The following is a 21395-nucleotide window of genomic DNA, read 5'->3' on the forward strand; positions in this document are numbered from 1 at the left end:
AGATCTCATCAATAGCATCAACTTTGTGTTTATAAGTAGGAGGCAAAGATCTCAACACTTTAGCCACAATCTCATCTTCTTCAAGAACTCCACCGACACATCTGATGTTCAACACAAGATCATTCACTTTATCCATAAATGATGAAACATTCTTATCTTCTCCCATTCTTAGCAACACATACTTTCCTTTCATGCTTTGCAGTTTAGCAACTTTCACATGTTTGTCTCCTTCGTACAAGGTTTCTAGCTTCTCCCAAGTCTCATGAGCAGTCTGCAGTTGGATCACATTTCATCTCTTCATTGGTCAGGGCACTCGATAATGTTTCTTGAGCTCTTATGTTATGTTCAACATCCTTGATCTTAGTTGCAGTAATAGAACCATTCAGAGGAACAATTTATGCATTCTTTGTAATCTTCCAATAATCTTCTCCAAGACAATTTAAGTGAACTTCCATCCGGTTCTTCCATATAGAGTAATTAGTTCCATAAAATCTAAGAATCTCCTTTTGGAAAACAACATCTACCATCCTGGATCTCCCCAAACAGTCAAGCTCCTTCTAGAGGATCTAGCTCTAATACCAATTGTTGGCAGCAATAATGTAGGAAAACTAAGAGGGGGGTGGGTGAATTAGTTTTTTTCACCAAACTAAACCAAAATAACCATAACTTTAGATCTGTTCATTAACAACTATAGAAAAGATAAACACCACATCAATAACACACATAATACACAATTTTTTGACGTGGAAAACCTGATCAAGGGAAAATATTACAATAGGGAATGCACATGCATTTAGGCACACTACCTAGAACTCGTTGCTCAAAAACAATAAAGAGAAACAACCCTAGGAAGGCTCATTGCCTTACAAAGATCGAACAACAATTTGGATTACATGAACTGAAAGAATAACACCTCCAAATGCTTGATTACAATTCCGGTTAAGCATACTGTCTGCACAACAACACTTCTCTGCTCTTCTCCACTATCGAAAGATAAATTCACTTGTTCGCACATACAATACTCTTATAGATCATAGATACAACCACATACACAAATCTTACATGATTACAACACTTATTTATACAAATCATCAACCTTAACCTGAAGGTCGGCAAAACACATAAGATCTAATTACAAAATTACATCACACGATATATAAATCCATAACCAGACCAATACAACGTCAGCAAAGACATAGCATGGACCCAAATCAAATCCTCGAACATGCAACACCAACAAATAATTCACCAAGATCATCCGCAACACGCTAAAGCACCGAATATGTCACATAACACGAAGAATACCATCAGACCAATAAAATATTCAATAGCACGCACCACAATCAACTTGGACCACCAAAACACATATAACGGGATCAGAGAACATCGACAAGCAATGTGAATTCCATCGCAATAACCGCAACAACTCAGATAAAAAGAATCATCATTATTCCATCATCGGAGCTCAAGAATACCAATTGACAAATTCAAAGATACACTTATGAAGTTCCAAATCATGAACCATCTGAATTGAGGATACACATGAACATCCCAATCATTCTCCAAAATCCACACAACATAAAAAATCAATTCCAGAGCAATACAATCCAAAAATCACAACTCTACAATACAGAACCAACATAAAAACCAACCATCACATTGGATCACATAACTTGACCAAATCACCTTCTGGAACACTGAAACTCATACTTAATCAAATAGAGATAAGTATCTCAAAACCCATTAATCAACATTAGTGCATTTGCAACAAATCACCCAAACCAACTCTCTGCAATAAACCAATTCTCTGCAACACAAGAATATGTTGACATCAATGACAACAACACATTCCAACAACTCTAATATCTAACAGTTTCATATGTATATTCCTTGTGCTTTGATACCATTGCAAAGCTAGGATTGAAAATAGGAATATAATGACAAAACAAGAAATTAAATTTGTGTATTATTCAAAATGTAATGTAGCACAACACAATACATAAATAAGAGAGGTAATGATCAATTTGGAACAATTGTAAACTATTATACAAAACTACTAGGACAAAAAACTAAACAAAAGCCTAACCAAAAACTAAAAAGTAAACAAAAGCTAACAAGCCCGAGGAAAATGCACTAACGGGTTTATCTTCTTCCCGAGGGGATAAATGTTGTTTGTAGGCATTGGACTATGCTTGTAGGCATTGAACTATGTTTTTTCTTCAAGAAGTCACCATTTCTGGAAGATATTGTATATTGTGGGGGAGCTATATAGCCTCTCTCTTTCCTTCTTATGAAGAGATCATTGACTATGTTTTGATTGATAGATGTAGTCCTTGAGGGATATCATTTCTCTCTATGCATTATCAATTTTATACCTTTTCTCTCTTTTAGAGAGGAGTTTTATCTTAATGGGTTTACTCCTTTCTTCAATTGTGAGAGATTTCATTTGCATTGTGCATGGATACCTAACATGGTTTTGTACTCGGGACCCATCATAATAATATTGCATCTTTGCATAATAACCTAATCCTAAGTTGCACTTAAGGGGAGGGGTTGGTGTGAATAAGGTCTTGTACTTGGTGTTTTCACTTTTTCATAGTATGGGGCTTATTCACATGAATTAAGGTTACTTAGGTATCATGTATCCTTCTAGAAGATGGATTAGTTGTCACATGATATTATCTTATCTTTTCACAACTACTTTTAATTACCTAGGTCACACTTTAGTTGTCTTATTGTATAGGATTAAGACACATGTCAACATTCTAACTAATCCCAACTTTCTCCTTTCCTTTATAAGAAAGACCATCTCATTGTATATTTTATATTCAATCAATCAATATTGCTTAGTTGAAGAAAGCTATTCTTTCCATTGTGTCTTGTGTTAGCTATTTTGTTCTTGTAGGGATTTTGGGGTGTTGAGCAGTAACCAATCAACTCCTACAAAATTTTCATCATTAAATATATTATCATTTAGATACTCATCTTGATCTATAGGACTATCATCATCATAATTGATAAATAAAATTTCAAATTGACTTAGATTAAATATTCTTTGATAGTGATTTTGGGTTTTGAATTGGACCCACAAGTGGTTGCGAGCCTAGGTGTTATATCTCACATGATAAAGTTCTCAAACCAAGGATCCATGGTGTAAATTATTAGAGGGTCATGAGATGTTGGGATGAGTTATATTTGGCTATGATTTGAAGAAAAAGGGTGAACTTGAAAAGACACATGTTTAAATGATAAGGTTGATAGGATAGTGATCAGATTCCATATGAAGTGAAATGATGAAAGATCAAAGGTTTGACTTGGATTATGAAGGGATAAAGTTAAACTATATTTCAAGATCTTCTGGTTGATTTTATGGATAAAACAAGATATCTAACTTAAGATATTAAAATTCTTAAGAAATACAAGGATTAAAAGCTAGACTTAAGATAGACTAGGTGTTTAATCAATATATGGTGGGGGAATGATGACAGGATAAAGGCATTTGTTTCAAGTTTGAGTTTAGATAGATGAAAGTATGATGATATGGATATGAGTTGGATAAGTCTTGGAAATATGGAAGGTAAGTTAGATTATGAAACTATGGTTTTGGATTAGGAGTTATGAATTAGGATTGGTTTCAACCTACTAGCAGGGAATGCTACAATATTTTCAAAGTTTTAACACTTGATTAAATTGGTTTGAAACTATTTGGCAGTGAAGGTTCAAAATTTTGTCTTAGAATGTGATGTAAGAAGATTCAACAAATAAAGTGAACACAGTAGTTTATGTGACAAGGTGTAAGGATAGTTCATAATATTTCATAAGAAGACACATTTGACGTATGGATACTGTATAATTATTCAAGTGGGTGTGTTAAATTAGTGTTATCCCACATGACAAAGTACCTCAAGGTAGTTTAGGGAATTTATATTTCAAGAGTCGATAAGTAGGCATCTAGTGACACGTGGGGTCTCACCTTTTCCATTTCTTTAGAGGTCCTTAAGACCACGCTAAAAAAGTTTCAATTTCTATTCAGGGAGGTACATGATGAGTAAATTTAGGTTTTATATTGAGCCTTGCACCACGTTAAGCAATGATTGAAAGTTCTTAGGCTAGGATGAACAAGGTTGCATAGGAGTACTCTAACTATTTTAAGTGTATGTGAGGCCAAACATATAGATGAAATAGAAAAATTTCAAGTAGTTGAGATGAGAGGGTAACCCACTCTCCTCCTTCACTTCTCCAAGGTATAAATTTATTGGAGCTCTAATCTAGATTAACAATATTCCACTTCCAAGAGATATGTCTTTCAATTGACCCCCCACTCTTTACACTACATTGAAAAATGAGAGTTGAGGTCATCCCCCAAGGTATTCAAATTCCTAGGTAGGTCCTCTACAAGGAATGATCCAATTTTTTTTTGGTCGCCCAATATTGCACAAAGTGCAAGGGGAAAACATTGGAAATAAAAGAGTAAGTGATGTTTTTGATCCTTAAGATCACATAAAGGCACAAGAGTAAAGCATACACAACACTCACTCCAAAGACACAAAATAATTTTTATTAACCTTTATAAAAAAGCACCTAATGTTAACTTAAGTTATTTCAGTCTTTGATAACCGTGCTACAATAAACATGTTAGTAGTTTCAATAACATAGTCTTCAACAAATATGAAACTTGTAAAACATTTCCTAGTGAAAAAAATCTAACACCCTAGAAAAAAATAGAAATAATGTGGAAATATAAAAAATATAATTATGTGTAAGGGATATGCTCATCACAAGAAAATATAGTGCATTAAATCACAGTTTTGAAATTTCTACCACTTAGTATGTTAAATCATAATTTTTAAAATTATTATAACTCAAAAATGAAAAAAACTAAGAACACACCCCTCTTAGATTTCAAAGGGCTTTCCAAATATATAAATAAATTAAAAAAAATATTTGATTTCCATCTTGAAATGTTGATTTATTGAAAAATATAAAAAAAGCACAATTATCTGGATTTTGACACTATGAGTTCGATTTTTGGATAGTGACCTTTTGAGATTATATAAAAACTTACGTAAAAAAAATATAAACCATCCAAGCTATTTGCAAGATATGATTAAATTTTTGAAAATCATAAAACTTAAATAACTCACTCAAATTTGATGATCAAAACCTATTTTTTGCTATTACCTTTCTCAAATAATATTAAATCTATAGTAATAAATAAAGGAAAAATTCTAAGTCATTTGAAAGATATAATCATAGAGTGTATTACTAAAACATATTTGTTTTATGCTTTGTCTTTTCGTACTATAAATTGGAATGATTTGAAGCCACCAAGACTACAACTAGCCTTCAATCAACAAAATATGCTCCACATATGACCTTCAAGAATATTGACATGAATTAAAATATTTGATAATATTTTATTCTTTATTTATGACTGTTATGCATAAAAATGGAACCAAATAGCTAAGACCTAATTCCACTCTCATGTACACATTGGAATACGAAAGAGCCTAGGGAGATATTTCACTTTGATCACTTCTTGTAAGAGAGAGAGAGTGTCAAGGAATATCTTTTAGGGTTTCTATTCCTTTGCTGTAATGAAGAGGAGATATGCAAAATATGATGCAATAACCAACTATGCTAGGAGATGAACAATGAAGCAAACATAAACTGAAAATGCATAATCTGATTGAACTGAAACTAAGAGTCTGAGTATAGAGCAGGGAGGGAAATCCAAATGTGCACCTAGACTGAAATTTGGAGCTAACTAAGCAGGACTAGGGCACTAGGCGCCTTGGTCCTTAATACTACAACTTGTTGTGGGTTATGGGAATTGGGTCTTGAAGGTCTGATATGATGAACTGTTCACAAAAACTGAAAATGGAGGGGATCAGGGTGCCACACCCTAGTCCTGGACCAGGGCGCCATACCTTGGTCTTAGAAATCCGAGACCTCGCTCTGTCCTTAAGCCTACACCTGTGTGATCTGTTGGTTTCAAAAATTGTGTATGCGCCATATTCCTGTACCTGCACTTACAACTAGAAAAATGGTGTCTAGGTGGCTATATAGGGTTTTGCCTTAGTCAAACCCCTTTGGTTTGGTGATTTCCACCTTCACAAATAGCCGATAATGTATTGGAAATGTGTGTGCAAGAATCTTGCGTGTATGCAAGATCCTAAATGAACAAGAAAGTAGGTCTAGAGTTCTACCCTACGCTTTAGAGAGTAAACCCTAAATGCTTGTAAATGCAAATGTAAATGCTTCAAATCACAAATGCCACAATGGATCTAAATCATGAATGTATATCTGAAAATGAATGTTATAAAGCTCATACAAAGACATGAAAATAACATTAAACCATACCAAACCCTAAGGGAAACGTACACACCAATCAACAGTCGATGATCTCCTATTATTTTTCAATGTCTTCAAAGCTCCTTATTGATGTTGAATATGATCGATGAAGGCTTGATAAATGCTTTATGAATGCTTGATTTGCTATTTTAGACTTCACATAACTTGCACTTTCACTTCACAAGAGGCTCCTTCAATCGCTAGATCTTAGATCCTTCAAATGAGGAAAATAAGGCTTTATGTAGGAGACCCTAATTTTGTTTTGAGTCATAGTTTGACCTAGAAATAATATTTTCCACCAATCTCTTGGATTTGAATATTAAAATACAGCCAAAACATGCTCCCGAAATTCGGGGAGAAAAAGTCGAGACCAAGTAGGTACCTACTTGGTCCGAACACACGATCCGAGCAACATTTTGCCAAATTTTTGGGGAAGCAAAATATTGTGATTTTAGAGCAAATTCCAAAAGTATATGGGAATTTGAGATGTCTAGATATGTGAAATTGGGCCTTGAAGGTCTAAATAGGATATAATTAGGGTATTTGATGAAATGATTTATTGAGAGAATAAAATAAAAGGGGGACACTTAATGTAAAAGGGCCCAATTTTATGATGTGTAGAGTGATTAAAAAAGATTTTAGATTAAATTATATTAATTAATTAAATGCTTAAGGAGGAATTGAAATGCAAGATGCGAACACACTAAGGTGGGTACTAACCTAAGCATGGAATTGTACCACCTCGTTAAGGATGCACAATTTACGATGCTACAATGACAACCTAAATATTGTTTTAATAAATCTTCTAAATAATATTACTCATATCAAATGCTTACCATTTAATGTTATATCAAGATTTTTAAATAATTACTAATGATTAATACACATTATATTATGTTTTTTTTAATAAATGACTTATAAATTTAATATAGACCTCTTGTAAAATTCATTAAACATCCTATACAAATTACAATTGACTACCATTGCACACCCTTTCAATGCCAAGAAAATTGAAAAACAAATCACTTGGCAAATGGGTTGTTGCCTACCACGTGCATTAAATAAAAGTTGCAACAAACTTCTGTAGACATAATATAAAATATGAAAAGTTCATTATTCCTAAAATAGAAAATAGTTTAAGTAAACCCCGTTACGAATGACGATGGTTGGGCGGCGTTTTCGTTCCGTGGACACTAAGAAACCGGCTGTGGCAGGTTTGATTTTTCTAATCATTTCCTAGTTTTCCTTCGGTAAGCAATCCAAATATTAATCTTTCGCACGTAACGAGATCAGACATTTAAATCACTACGTCGCATTTCTTAGTCGACAATCTGGATAACGTGTGCCAGTATAGTTGTAAAAGAATTTCTTTGCAGCACTTAAACGATCCGGAAAAGTAAGCAAACAATCGTTGCTCAAGGAAAATATAACAGAACCAGAAGGATGAAAACCTAGAAACCCTCGAGAAAAAAAGCAGGGGTTAAAAAATGTTGGAAGGATTGTATTTTTAAAAATAGTGTCCGTGATTACATTTTTCTTGCAAAATCTGCGTCTGTATGCTATCAATTCGACGGAATAGTTTTTTTTGATTAGAAGGATAAAGAAGGTGAAATTTACAGTATCAATTTTGAAAAGGCTATGGCAGTAACATCTGCTGCCCGAAGAGTTGCACAACGGGCATGTAAACCCCGATATTCTTTTCGCTCAGTTTCGTCCAATGCAGATTTGATTTCAAGGGAAAAAAATAGGGTGCAGCCTGTGCCGCGGTTGTTTTTGCCGGTGTCTGTTGACAGAAGATGTGACGGGAACATTTTTCTGAGATTTTCGTCATCTTCGGCTGGATTGCAAAATGGAGTGAGTAGGAGAGCCCACGAGCGGCAAATCTCGCAGCTTGTCAAGTCGAATGGAAAGCGGGCTTTTCTTGTGGATACTCTGGCATTGGTAGAGTGCTCTGCATTTTAAGATTCTTCATAAATTGTTAAAAATGTTTATGAGAAGGTTAGGAAAACCAATTTGATGATGCCATTTGCCATGTGATTTTAGAATTTTTCCAAATTTAATCTTCATGGAAACCAAAACCTTATAGAATCTGTGAAAATGTTTATGTAATCTACCGCATTCGAAAAATGTGGCGAGTCTTTTGATTTAAATGCCATAAAATTCTTCTTAAAATACTGATATTTAAGAATTTATATAAATGGAAATTTGCTTTTGAGCGACTTTTTGCAATGTTCTGCTTTATTGGTCCCGTCTTCTGGAATCATCTGTATAGTATTTAAGTTTATTCAGGGCTTTCTGCACAACCCATCATTACTGTCAAGAAATAAGCATTTGACTGGGTAAATATAGGGGATGGAATCTGTAAAAATTAAATTTGTTCAATGCAATTATTTGTGCATACGTGATAAGGAGCAATTGGTAGATAGCACTCCTTGTGTAAAAATCTGGTAAATTTGTTGGAAACGGAATTCTATAGAAGTTATGAAAATGTATGATTAACTTGCTGGCTCGATAAATGTGGTGGTTCATTCCTCTTAGATGTCTCTTAAGGATGCCGTCCCATGGAAGGGGCCTTTTCTCCTTTTTTTAGTCTGATAACTGTCTCATGAAAGGGGCTTGTGCTCCTATTTTTACTTTGATGGCAGTCCTATGGAATTGAAAACGTGCAGTTACAGGAATAAAATGAATCTTGCCCTGTAAAATAGGAGCCCCTGCACATGTAGCCTACAAGTTTTAATCTTGTGCTGGGGAGGGGGATTGAAAATCCTACCTGTTAGGGACTTTTATGTTTAGGTGGAAGCAAGGTTGCAAAACTCGCCAAAAACTTGCAAAACTCGTGAGTACTCACAAGCCAATTTGCTAGGCAAGTCACTCGCCCAATAACTTGCTGATGAGTTTTTGTAAAACTTGTGCCATTTTTGCTTTAAAAACGCGTGAGTAAATGAAAAAAAATGCGATTTTTTGTTGGAAAACTCGTCCAAATTCATATGATTAATTTTTTTGTGCTTGTATTTAAAAAACACGATTTTCATTGGTGGTGAAGTAGAAATGTTTCTAACTCCCCATCGTTGTCTACAAGTCAGACTCAATCTCCCATCAAGAATATACACATGAAATAACATTTAAGTATAAGTCTTTCTTATACTTTAAGTTATATTTCATCTATATTTTGGCAAGATGTTTGAGTGGTTTAAGATCTCTAGGAGTTATAATGAAGACTTATAAATTTTCAAACTTTGTCAGATTTCAGATAATCAACAAGCTCCTATCATCATTCTCTTGCTTTATCTATCTCACTCTCTTTATCTCCCCTAAATTCGACCTATCACTCTCTTTATCTCCCCAAAATTCGACCTATCTCTCTCCCTATCACTCTTCCCCTATCCCCTCTCTCTAGCTCTTTTTAATTCACTCTCCTCTCTCTCCCAAGATCTAGACCTATTTCTCTAACTCTCTCTCTCTTTCATCCTCAGACCTCCACGGTTTGCTACCCTCAACCTCGTTTTGGTGTTGCCTCCAAACCCCCATCAAATGTTATTATTGCACAACTTGCTAAAGATATCTTTAGATGGGGCAACTTCTACATATGACATGGCTAGCGGAAGTGGCATTGCAACTCATTTAGGGATGAACTTGTTTTTTGGTCCATGATATGTATTAAACTCTAATTTTGATTTATATATGACGGAAATCAGTAATGTGCTCAACAAATTTAGTAATACGTGTGTTTCTGAAGAATATTTTCAAAAATTTCTGTATTTTAAAATGTTCAATAACTTTGTCAAGTTATTGCCATTTTTTTCCCGAGCTTTTTGGTGATTCCTGAGTTTTAAATTTTTTTGGGCCAGCCGAGTCATTGCTGAGTCCGAGTTTTTCAACTATGGGTGGAAGCTTTCTGTCGTGTCTTCTTTAAAATTCTAAATTTGAAAAAATATGGGCCATTGATTTGCATGCAATTTTTACAATTTTTTCTCACAAGTCAGTCCATAATTTCTCAACCCTACAAATTGTAGAAATCATAAAATCATAAATCTGTGCTGTACACTTAATCACAAATTAAATGACAGTTTAATTTGAGAGGAAGAGAATTGAAACATAATATTATTCTGGAACCCCTCTGAAGACAGAAAAACCAGACTCTGGTAGCAGCAATTTCCTACTGTCTAGACTCTATACTATGTTGAGTAATCTGCCACTTATTCCATTCAATCAGGACCTTGGCTATGGATGTAATCTGGACCTTGCTCCATTAACTGTGTATCTCCATTAACTGTGATTCATCCTCACAAGCAGGAAAAAAGGACTCTGATTAAAATCAAGTGTTATAGTTGTCATACGTTTGGTAATTTTGCTTCAAAGTGTTCAAACAAGAAAAACCAAGGGAAAGTCCATGAGGTATCAGCCTTTATAGAAACCAAGATGAACAATTTTGCTGCCAAGTTTGAGAAAGATTTTGCAATGGTTTCTTGTCTTTCTACGAGCACAATTTTAAAGGATGCTTGGTTTGTGGACAATGGTTCCTCTGGGCATATGACATCAGCCCAATAGTGTTTTACCAAACTAGAAGAACATGACTTTGGAGTTAAGGCTGGGTTTGGTAATAATGCCAAATATCTAGTAGTAGGAGTTGGTACGATTGTTTTTCTATCATAGTCAGGCAACTCTTTGGAGTTTGATGGTCTTTTGCTTGTTTTTGGTGTCAAGAAAAATTTGCTTTCAGTTTCTGTAATGGAGGATAAGAGCTTTGTAGTTGAGTTCCAGGATCAAAAAGTTCTTATCATGCCGAAGGGAACTAGCTCAATTATAGCACATGTTATAGTGATTAGAGAAGGCAATCTTTATAGGTCATAGGGTGAACTGATTGCAGCTTTATTTCATTACATCGATATCTATCCAAGTTATGGCATAAGAGGATTGTGACATTTGCATCATGTAGGATTACCTATTCTGAGGGAGATTGTCACAATACTTCTAGAGTTTAGCATTGAACAACAAAGAATTTGTAGAGGATGCACACTTGGCAAGTTTACCAATGTTGCTTTCCCAAGTAGTGAGCATAGGTCTAAAGGGTTTTGAGACTTAATGCATTTGGATGTGTGTAGACTGATGCTAGAAGGATCAATTGTTGGAAGCATGTATATTGTTTCCTTCATTGATGATTTCTCTTTAAAGACATGGATCTATTTCTTAAAGACCAAGGATGAGGTCTTTAGTAGGTTTTAGGAGTTCAATGTGCTAGTTGAGAAGCAGATAGGGAAGAAGGTCAAGCCTTGAGATTGGACAATGGGGGAGAGTATACCTCCAAGGAGTTTGAAGGTTTCTGCAAGGAGGTAGGGATTGGTAGTTCCTTTCAACCAACAACATAATGGGGTTGCAAAATGGAAGAATTGATCAATCATAGTGGGTGCTAAGGCCATGCTTCATGACATGAACTTGTCCATGTTTCTTTGGGTAGAAGCATGTCTTATAACAATCTACATCTGGAATAGATGTCCTCATAATATTTTGGAGGATAAGACACTAGAGGAGGCATTTTGTGGTGTGAAGCAAGAGGTGAGTCATTTCCACATCTTTGGTTGTCTAGATATTTCTACATAGAAGAGGACAAAACTGGAACTTTCAAGTAGGATGCGTTACTTTGTAGGTTACAATGAGACTTCAAAGGCTTATAGAGTCTACATTCCAGAGCTAAGGAAAGCAATAAGGATGCCAAGTTTGAGGAAGACTTTGCATCTAGAAAATCTTAAGAATTCATTCCAACAATAGAGGATGAGTAGTAGGAAGCTTCAAAGGTTGGATCTCCAAAGATTCCATTTGTTTCGAGTCTCAGACAACTACCTTCAAGTGAGGAGGGAAAAACTTCAGCCTCTTCTATTAGGAGACCTTGCTGGGTTGAATAGACATTGAGGGATGCTCAGGAGCATGTTGAGGCTCCTAGGAGCACATTCAGGGAGAGTAGGCTTTTAAAGAAGTTTCCTAACTATATAGCATTGAGGAGTAACTACTTTCAACAAAGTATGCACCCTAGCTAAGCTGTTAACTTAGCTACCTGTTGACACATGGGAACACCTGCAGGTTGTGGTTAACCTGCAATGCAGATGGACCTCTAGGGAAGGCTGGTTCCTAATGACGCCTCACCTAAAGGCTAAAACCTACTCTAAACTACTGACTTTTGATGGAAAAGGGAAAAAATACTCTGAAAATGATTTCTAAATGCTTAAAAGATGAACCTACAGCTATGATGGCGATGCACCAAATTTGCATCAGACCTATACTTTTGCCGTTTGACACAAATGAGATAAGCATCAGACCTATTCTTTTGGCGCTGAAAATAGTCACAGTAAACTTAATTTTTTTAATTATTTCCAAAGATTCATACACTCAAAAGGCTTAAATTCTTGGAAACCTTATCATATGCAATGGATTTTTTGAAAGACAAATCATAATCTTAAAACACTTGTGAATTTTTAAGCCTTGATACCTGGTTATACAATAACTGGAGTTGTTCATTATGACTATAATGGTCCATAAAACAAAATAATCAACAGTAACATCATTGGGGAGGCAAATTTTGCTTTTTGGTCAAAATTAGAAGCAAAAAAAATTAAAATTGAAATTACTGAAATTTGTTGTTTGGGTGTTGGTCCCTGCCAAAGTCATTGTGTGTACGCTTGGGTTTTGCCCAAATGAACCCATAGGTGAACTGTGGGACCTTGGGTAGCCTCCAGGGTGGATTGGATCTGGATTCGTATCTGGTTAGATTGAACCTGAACCAGCAGGCCGAACCCAACGAATTGGTAACATAGTAATTTACTAACTGCCTTTGAAAGAAGGGTAGGATTTTCCTGTCTCCATCTCTTTTGACTTGTCTTCTTCTCAAAATATTAATTCTCTTTTTGGTTTTTTGTGAACAGTCCTTTTTGTCAAGTGCTATTTGCCATATAATAATATGCCATATATAGAAAGGCATTTTAGTGGATTTAGGAAAATGCATGTTAGCTCATTGGCTTTGGGTAAGGGTAGATCCTTTCTCAAATGGAAAATACCATTCTTTCCTTCTTAAGATCTGAGAAAAAGATACCCTAAAGTTGGATTGATATTTCATGGTCAACTCATCTTTTGAAATATCTTTGGGAGATGTAGCAAATGGCAAAGATTAGCCATATTAGAAGAATATTCGCTTCATATTTTAAATATTTTTACCTATTTGTCTAGGCCTTTATTATATTTGTTGTATGATTGGAATGTTTATCGTTGTGTCCTTTTAGTAATTTTTTGTTCTGATTTTTATTTCCTTTAACTCATTCATACTCATCAACTTACTACTTTTAAAAAATGCCACAATTTCTTATTTGGATGAAAAAAGTCTTTCATGTTTCTTGTAAGTCACGAGAAAGAATATTTTTAAAGAGTTTCAATTATTCAAGTTGAAAGTGGCAAATTAAAATAATTATTCTTGTTGGAAAAAAGCCCCCATTGAGTTTTAAGTCTTTGAAGCAATTTATATAACCCATTCATCTATTTGTAATGCGATTGGAATGTTACATGCTCTAGTGCATGGTGGTTTTGCTCTTTCTTTTAGATTTCAAGGGGCATTTAGTTGACAATGTTGCTGATTAAGAAAGTTCATGGATCAGGTGAGACGATTGGAAGCTCAAGGCCTGACTTCGAAACAGGCTGAGGCAATAACAGCTACCATCACAGAAGTCCTGAATGATAGCCTTGAAAATGTAGCACAATCGTTTGTTTCAAAAGCAGAAATGCAAAGAGTATGTTCAGGTTCACTTGGTAGCTTTTGCAAGTCTTATCATGTTAACTTTGTAATTATGAGAAGCAACCATGCTTCTGAAATTTGGAAAGTCAACATTAGACGCTTTGATATAAGGTAGTAATTTTCATTTAGATACTTCCAATTTAGTAATCTTTCTTATTAAGGTGACAAAATGTACGGTTTGTTTTCTACTTTCATTATTGGAGCTGTTATGTGGTATAGCAGGTCCACAAACTGTATGCTTTTATTTGGTCAATTTGTACTTATGTGCTGAAGTTTTTAGATCTAGAACTGAACCTCTTTTTTAATAGGGTTTTACTTTATTGTAGCTGTGGTTGTTCATAAGATGATTTGTTGTGGTGTGTTGGTTGCAAATGGCTGTTATTATGATAGTGCTGTATGTAATGGAACAATTTATTGCATAAAGATGTGTGGCGGGTGATCTGTTGGACAGGCACTATGGGACCGGTCATGCAATACCATTATTTATGCATAATTGTATGTGCTTTTTTTTACAGAGTGAAATGACACAAGAATCTGCACTTTCAAAGTTCAAGGCAGAAGTTCAGAGTTCCCAGGTAGGTCAACATTTGAAAAAATATCACTTGTTTCTATTTTTAATGTAGTTAACTGGGTTTTGAAAATAACAATACTTTTTAATTCTGATTATGCAGAAGGAATCTGAATTATGGATCCAAATTATATATCAATGATTTCAAATTTGATTTAGTGATAGATGTTACATTTTAATAATGAACATGTGTAAAATTATGAATATGGGTGGTGGAAAAGATCCTCTCTCTTGGAGTCATGGTATTCAGCAGATTTATGATCGACATATATATGGCAGTTGATATTTGAATATTTCTCTGGTGTGCCTGAGGACATTGCATCCTGTATTTGATGGTTTTATGCCCTTTTGTTTGTAAGTAAGAAGTCTTTTCTGATTGATGATGGATATAAAAATAGTTGTGGTCCCTCATGCTCACATCTGCAGAGATGCTATCCAACTCTGTGAAAGTTCTGAGAATTTTTTACCATTTATACTTGGCTGCCTGATTTACAGGCAGACATCAAATCTCCTGTAATTCTTCTTGCAGGTGATGAGAGCTTATGCCAACATAGCCTATGAATATTAAGTCATACAATCGAAGATTTTGACTGTTTTAATTAGTTCCTTGGTTGTATGCACCCTTTCAAGTCAAAAGTTATTTACAGAAGGAAACAAAAGAGTAGTGAGATATACCTTCAAAGAAACCGAATAAAAAGACTAAAGGTGAGGCTTTGTTACCTAGAAGGGGATGACACATTACAAGATTGCTTGTTTCTCAAATCCAATTTCAAGTAGAAGCAAAAAATATAAGATGGTAGTGCTTTTTCCCAGCACATGCAATCATGACTTAAGAAAGTGATTATGTGCCAACATCTTTAGAAATTACAATGTCTAAGCCTTCCTAACCATTGTAGCATCAATTTGTAAATGTTGGGGATTCATGTTGTCATAGTTTGCTATCAGGTTGGCTGCTAAGTTGTCTTTGTGAAAGGTGTCTGAGTAATGGATGATATCAACCCAAGAAGCAAGATTCCGATCTTCCTCCAGGTTCAAGCTCATAAGGCACTCACTGCGAGAGCCCTCAGACTCAGTGTTGATGGTAAGAAGGAAGTCGCCTTCTCCCTCAAGTCTCCTAAAGCCCATAATCATATCAACTTCCAAGTCTTTGATAAGAGAATCTGCCTCTGCCTTTTTATTTTCCGTACCTAGATGGAGGGGGACGCTTCTAGACAGAGACCCTCCTGATCATACTTCTAAGAATGTCTGTAATGTCAGCACTTGGGTTTCCTTTGGAAGTGTGCCAAAACTCAATTCAATATCATTTTCCTTAGGTTGTTTTTATTTACTTACTAATCTCTTATTTTCTTCTTGATCAAATTGACTATCTCTAGCAGCTATTGCGAGGAACAAGAAATGTGGTTATTGAGCAACATCCATTAAGAATGTTGAAAATTTTGCATCTAATGACATGGACTATCCTTTATCATCTGTTTATACATGGCAACCTGATTCGAGGATGATTAAATCTTGAGAGAGGTGTCTGAGTAAGAGCCTTGAGTAACTGTGATAGTGGATATGACAATAGGCATAAAACATTGTAATGTCCCCTTCTAATTTTGCCTTAGTTTTTTTTCCCTAAAATCAGAATTCCAAGCTCATTGAAAGCGTAATCCATAAAATAGATCTTTCCTACCAGGGTTAGGAACATTATTTTAGTCATATGATATATCTAATTCATTGATGGAATTCAACCATAGGAGAGTTAGGATAAGGAGACATTAGGGTGCCTGAATGATTCTCTACCCTAGGCCCAAGAGTGGATATACCATTCCTCTTGTCCTCATGTGGCCCTTGCCATCACATGAGGGGGTGTACCTAGTGAGGAGTCCTATAGACTTTCCCTTTATCCCACTACCTTTATCCTTTTCCCTATGATTGGGATTCCTAAATCCAAGGGTCAGCCATGGTAGGGGTTTGGGGAATGACAATAGGGTGTCCCGAAAGTCCTTCCTTCCTAAGCCCGAGGGCACAACTTCTTCTGCCCCCTTGGCCTCATGGGACTACCAATCACCACCATGAGGTGGCATACTTAGGAGAGGACTTCATAACTGTTTCTACTCCTTGTATTCCCTTATTATCCTTTTCATGGGTGATTTCAGCACTTCAACAAACATATAAAGATTTATATATTATTGCCCATATATGGATAAGAGATCATATAGTAATTTCATCTTCCTATATTGCATACATATCGTTCATAAGAGAATAATTATAAATAAGATTCATTATGCTGCCTTAGTACTCCATACCTAATTACAAATATAATATTAGCTTCTGTATGCCTGAAATCTGGTGATCTGTATCTAATCTGCTCCTCTTCGATGCCTCCCTTGAATGCTGGGTGTTGTCTTCTTATATTCCTCTAGCGGGGGTGGAGGGTTATGACCTTTCTTTAAAGTTGGGACCGTTGAAGTGGGAAGTGCCCCTTCCTGTCAACTGCATGTCTCTGCATGCTTAACCTGCCCCTCTAATTCTTTATTGTCTATTTTAACTAATCCTGCATCCCGTTCTAGAGGAAATCACTGTTGCTAACTGGGGGAAGGTTGTTCAAGTGCTGTTTATTACATAACAAGTCTCATTATCTCCGTCCTGCAATATCCCGGTTGCTGAATACAAGCAATGGTAGCATTGTCTATGATCAATGAAATTGTGAAGTCTTACATGCATAAGACAATTTCATATTATGATCTGCTGTTCATTTGATATTAGATCGGGGCACAACAAACATACTTGTTGTTGATACAGTTGAATCTAGTTATACATCTTCAATGTAGATATGAAAAATGGTGTGGCAATCCTTTATATATATATTTAATGGATAAGACGAGAGGAAAACTACAATGTTTTGGAAGCCCATGAGCTATGTCAATTGTCATTGGTAAGGATTTTTGGTGAAATGAAGTTAGAATGGAGAATAATTGTCTAGTTCATCTAAAACTTTTCCTTTTTAAATTAGGATAGTACGGTAGTGGTGGGTGTTATATATAATTTAAATGCTCCTACAATCGATCCCCCAAATTCTATGAAGCTTCTTTTTCACATTACGATGCTCAATTTATGGCATGATAGAATTGAAATGCTTGCAAGTCCTATCTCCATTAGGCTAGTTTTTTTCTTCTTTCAATAAGTTTCTAGTTTGGGTATGGGTTCATCGATATGGTGATTGTTTTCCCTAGGTGTCGTATGTGAAGTTTGGTCTTTTGCAATATATATATATATATATATATATATCTAAGTTGCCGGTACGGGTATGGGTACGTGGTACGATACGCCGGTACAGCAAATATTTTGGGGGGGGATTGGGTACGTTTGGGTACGTCCGTACAAAAAAAAGTAAAAATCATAAGTATATACATATATGCAGCCTAAAAAGTAGAAACAAAAATTAAATTTAGAATCCCAAATATCATCCATATGCTAAACAAAACTTGGAACTATCATATATGATATAAATATAACAAATTTACTGGAAGTCTTATCTAATTTCCATTTGTCAAAATTTGAATCAGTTATGATCGATATATCGAATTCATTGTTCATTGGTTCAACAATAAAATAACACAATTAATAATCAGCATCATATGGGTCACTAGGAAGATCAAGATCAACATCATCATTGACATTAGATGATGTAGCTAGAGTAGTGGAACCACATGCAGCCTCACTGCCACTTGCACTAGCAGCAAATTGGCTATTGGACTCCCCAGAAAGTAAAGATTGTGTGGCAGCTGAAAAATCCAAATCAGTTTGCTTTGGATCTACATCCCAAAACGTTGTGCTCCCATCCTTGTACTCTTTTTGTTTATGAGTAAGAAGGCGCAAGTTTGAATGCACATAAACTAGCTCTTCCGCCTTACTTGCTGCCAATCGGTTGTGTTTCACTGAGTGTATAAAGGAGTATGTGCTCCAATTTCGCTCAGATGAAGAGGAACTAGCAACCTATTGAATAATTGACACAAAGTTAGAGCGTGACAATAGTAAAAAATCTAAATTTAGAGAGCAATAAAAATTAAGAAACTCACTTGCGATAAAAGTTTGATTGCAAGAGTTTGAAGGTTTGGTGATGTATGGCCATTAAGGTACCACCAAGCATGAGCATCCTTCTTATACTTGTCATGGAGAGCGGCAACACTTTGACTGTTGGAGGCTACAAAAACAGCAAACTCACTTGACATTAAATCCTCCATTTCAGAATCGAGGAAGAGTTTAGTAAGTGCTGTCCTACACCCTTCACTAACTTCTGAATCTCTATATGGTGGTACCCTTGATGGCTTAGCAAGCATTTCATCACTATAAAATTTGGGAGTCAATGCAAATGCAAGAAGATATAGTGGGGTGGTCATTTTGTTCCACCGCTCAACACAAATAGATTGAACCTCTTTGAAGAAAGTTTCTTCGAGATCTTGCTCTTTTGCATTGATGATGACTTTTATTTCCTCAATCATCAAGTCAATGCCATCATATACCTCTCCCAAACATGGGTGATCCGTGTTAGTATAACAGATCATACTCATGATGGGCTCAGTGAAACTCAAAAGATATTCCACTCGATCCCACCAAGTGTCATCTAGGATCATGTGTTTTACATTTGTTGCCCTTTCAGTATTGGATAGCCTCCATAGGGACCAACTTTGACTAATTACCATGCTAGCAAGTGGCTCCCGCACCTTCACAAGTCGCCTCAAGACGATTGTGTTGGATGCAAATCGAGTCTCGGCAACCTATTCAAAAAAATAAAAATAAAATTAGAATACAAAGAAGACATGATCAAATTTAAAAAATAAATTAAGGATTACTAAAGTGAAATGTAGATTTTAGAAATTGAAGTGTTTCAATTACCTTTACCAACTCCAACTTTGAAAATGATCTGAAAATGGCTTGTGACATGCTATGGTTTGTGATGAACATTTGGATCTCTTCAGCCTCAGCATAAATTTGTTTGATCCAATTTATTTTCCTGCCCATCTTTTGTAGCATGAGGTTGAGAGAGTGGACAGCACAAGGTGTCCAATATATGTGTTCAAACCGTGTCTCAATCAACATACCTGCAGCTCTACAATTCTTTGCATTGTCTGTTATTACTTGGACAACATTTTGAGGTACCACATCTTGAATGCATTGTATAAGGATGTTAGCAATAAATTGTGCATCCTTCACCTGTCCCTCACAATCCATGGCTTTCAGAAACATTGCCCCTTTAGGACACACTGCAATTACATTAATTAATGGTCGATTTTTGGTATCCTTCCGTCCATTAGAAATGATGGACACCCCTGTTTGTTTCCATGAATTTCTAATGGGAGCCAATGCATTTTCTAAGTTTTTTACCTCCTTTGCTAGTAAGGTGCTATGCACCTTCTCATAACCTGGCCTTGTGTACACTTGTGGAGCCTCATTTACCTTTCTCAACATATCCTGCCAATATGGTGATTGTACCACATTAAATGACAAACCATTTGCATATAGATCTTCCAATGGATTGATCTGCAATCTCTCTAGCATCATTTTTAAATGCTCTCTCTAATGGTCCCCTGCTTCTCTTCACAATAACAGGTTCTTCTTCATCAGTTATGCCCAAGAATGGGTGGCTCTGTACCACGATATCAAGAAAATTACTCTGAGATGGAGAAGTAGGGGGCCTCTTTGATCTACTTCCTCTTCCTTTCAACAAAAGATGGTTTGAGGCATTACCAACTCTTGCATCTGCTTCCTCTTGCTCTCTAATAAATCTTGCTATTTGTTGAGGTGGCAAACCATTTCCATCCCTTCCTGAACATGGTTTGATTCCTTGTTGGGGAATGGCACAAAAATGGGCTTTGACACGGCTGTAGGAGCTAGTTTTTTTCACACTAAAAAAGTTGCATATCCAATTAAATGTTCCACCACCTTTTACTTGGTCTGTTATTTTGACATATTTCCATAAAGGTGAATTTGGGTCGGTTATGAAAGTCCGTTAAGGAATTGAGCTAGCAGTCGTTGCCATTATGCTATCTACAACAAGTTAAACAATAATTATTAAAATTTAAATACTTAACAGTAAATTTAATTTTATATAAATAATAAAATTATAAATGTTAAACATTTAAATTTAATTTAAAGTGAAAGTGAAATTATTAATAATTATGAAAGTAACCTATAACGATATTAATATATTTACAAACTTCTAAATTACACAATAATTAAAACATTCATATTTATAATTTAAAATAATAATAATACAAATTAAAATTAAATATCATGATATTTAATTTTAATTTGTATTATTATTATTTTAAATTATAAATATGAATATTTTAATTATTTTCAATTTTGTAATTTAAAAATTTGTAAAAATAGTATTATCGTATATATGTTTACTTAAACATTATGAATAATTTCATTTTCCCATCAAATGGAATTTAAATATTTAAAATTTATTATTTAATAATTTATATAAATTAAATTTTTTATCATTAATTAACAAATAAACTTAAACTATTAAAAATTAATAAACAAACTACTAAAAAATTAAAAATTAATAAACAAACTATAGATTCTTAATTTTAAAATAATAAACAAACTACTAAAAAATAATAAACAAACTATATATTCTAAAATTAATAAACAAACTATACAATTATTTTGAAAGAAATAAAAAAGTTAAAACCTTCATACCTG

The 21395-nt window shown here is 34.9% G+C and overlaps 1 protein-coding gene across 1 annotated transcript in view; it reads left to right on the forward strand.

Moving 5' to 3' along the window:
• The first annotated feature begins 7499 nt into the window (after positions 1-7499).
• Positions 7500-21395, forward strand: part of LOC131036659 (protein FMP32, mitochondrial) — a 50439-nt gene continuing 36543 nt past the window's right edge. The window contains exons 1-3 of the mRNA XM_057968603.2: positions 7500-8295; positions 13992-14123; positions 14644-14703. Of these exons, the coding sequence (XP_057824586.1) occupies positions 7993-8295; positions 13992-14123; positions 14644-14703 (495 nt within the window). The 5' untranslated portion in view covers positions 7500-7992. The remainder of the gene's footprint in view (positions 8296-13991; positions 14124-14643; positions 14704-21395) is intronic.

This window comes from Cryptomeria japonica, chromosome 1, assembly GCF_030272615.1.
Source record: "Cryptomeria japonica chromosome 1, Sugi_1.0, whole genome shotgun sequence".
NCBI classification, from domain to species: domain Eukaryota; kingdom Viridiplantae; phylum Streptophyta; class Pinopsida; order Cupressales; family Cupressaceae; genus Cryptomeria; species Cryptomeria japonica.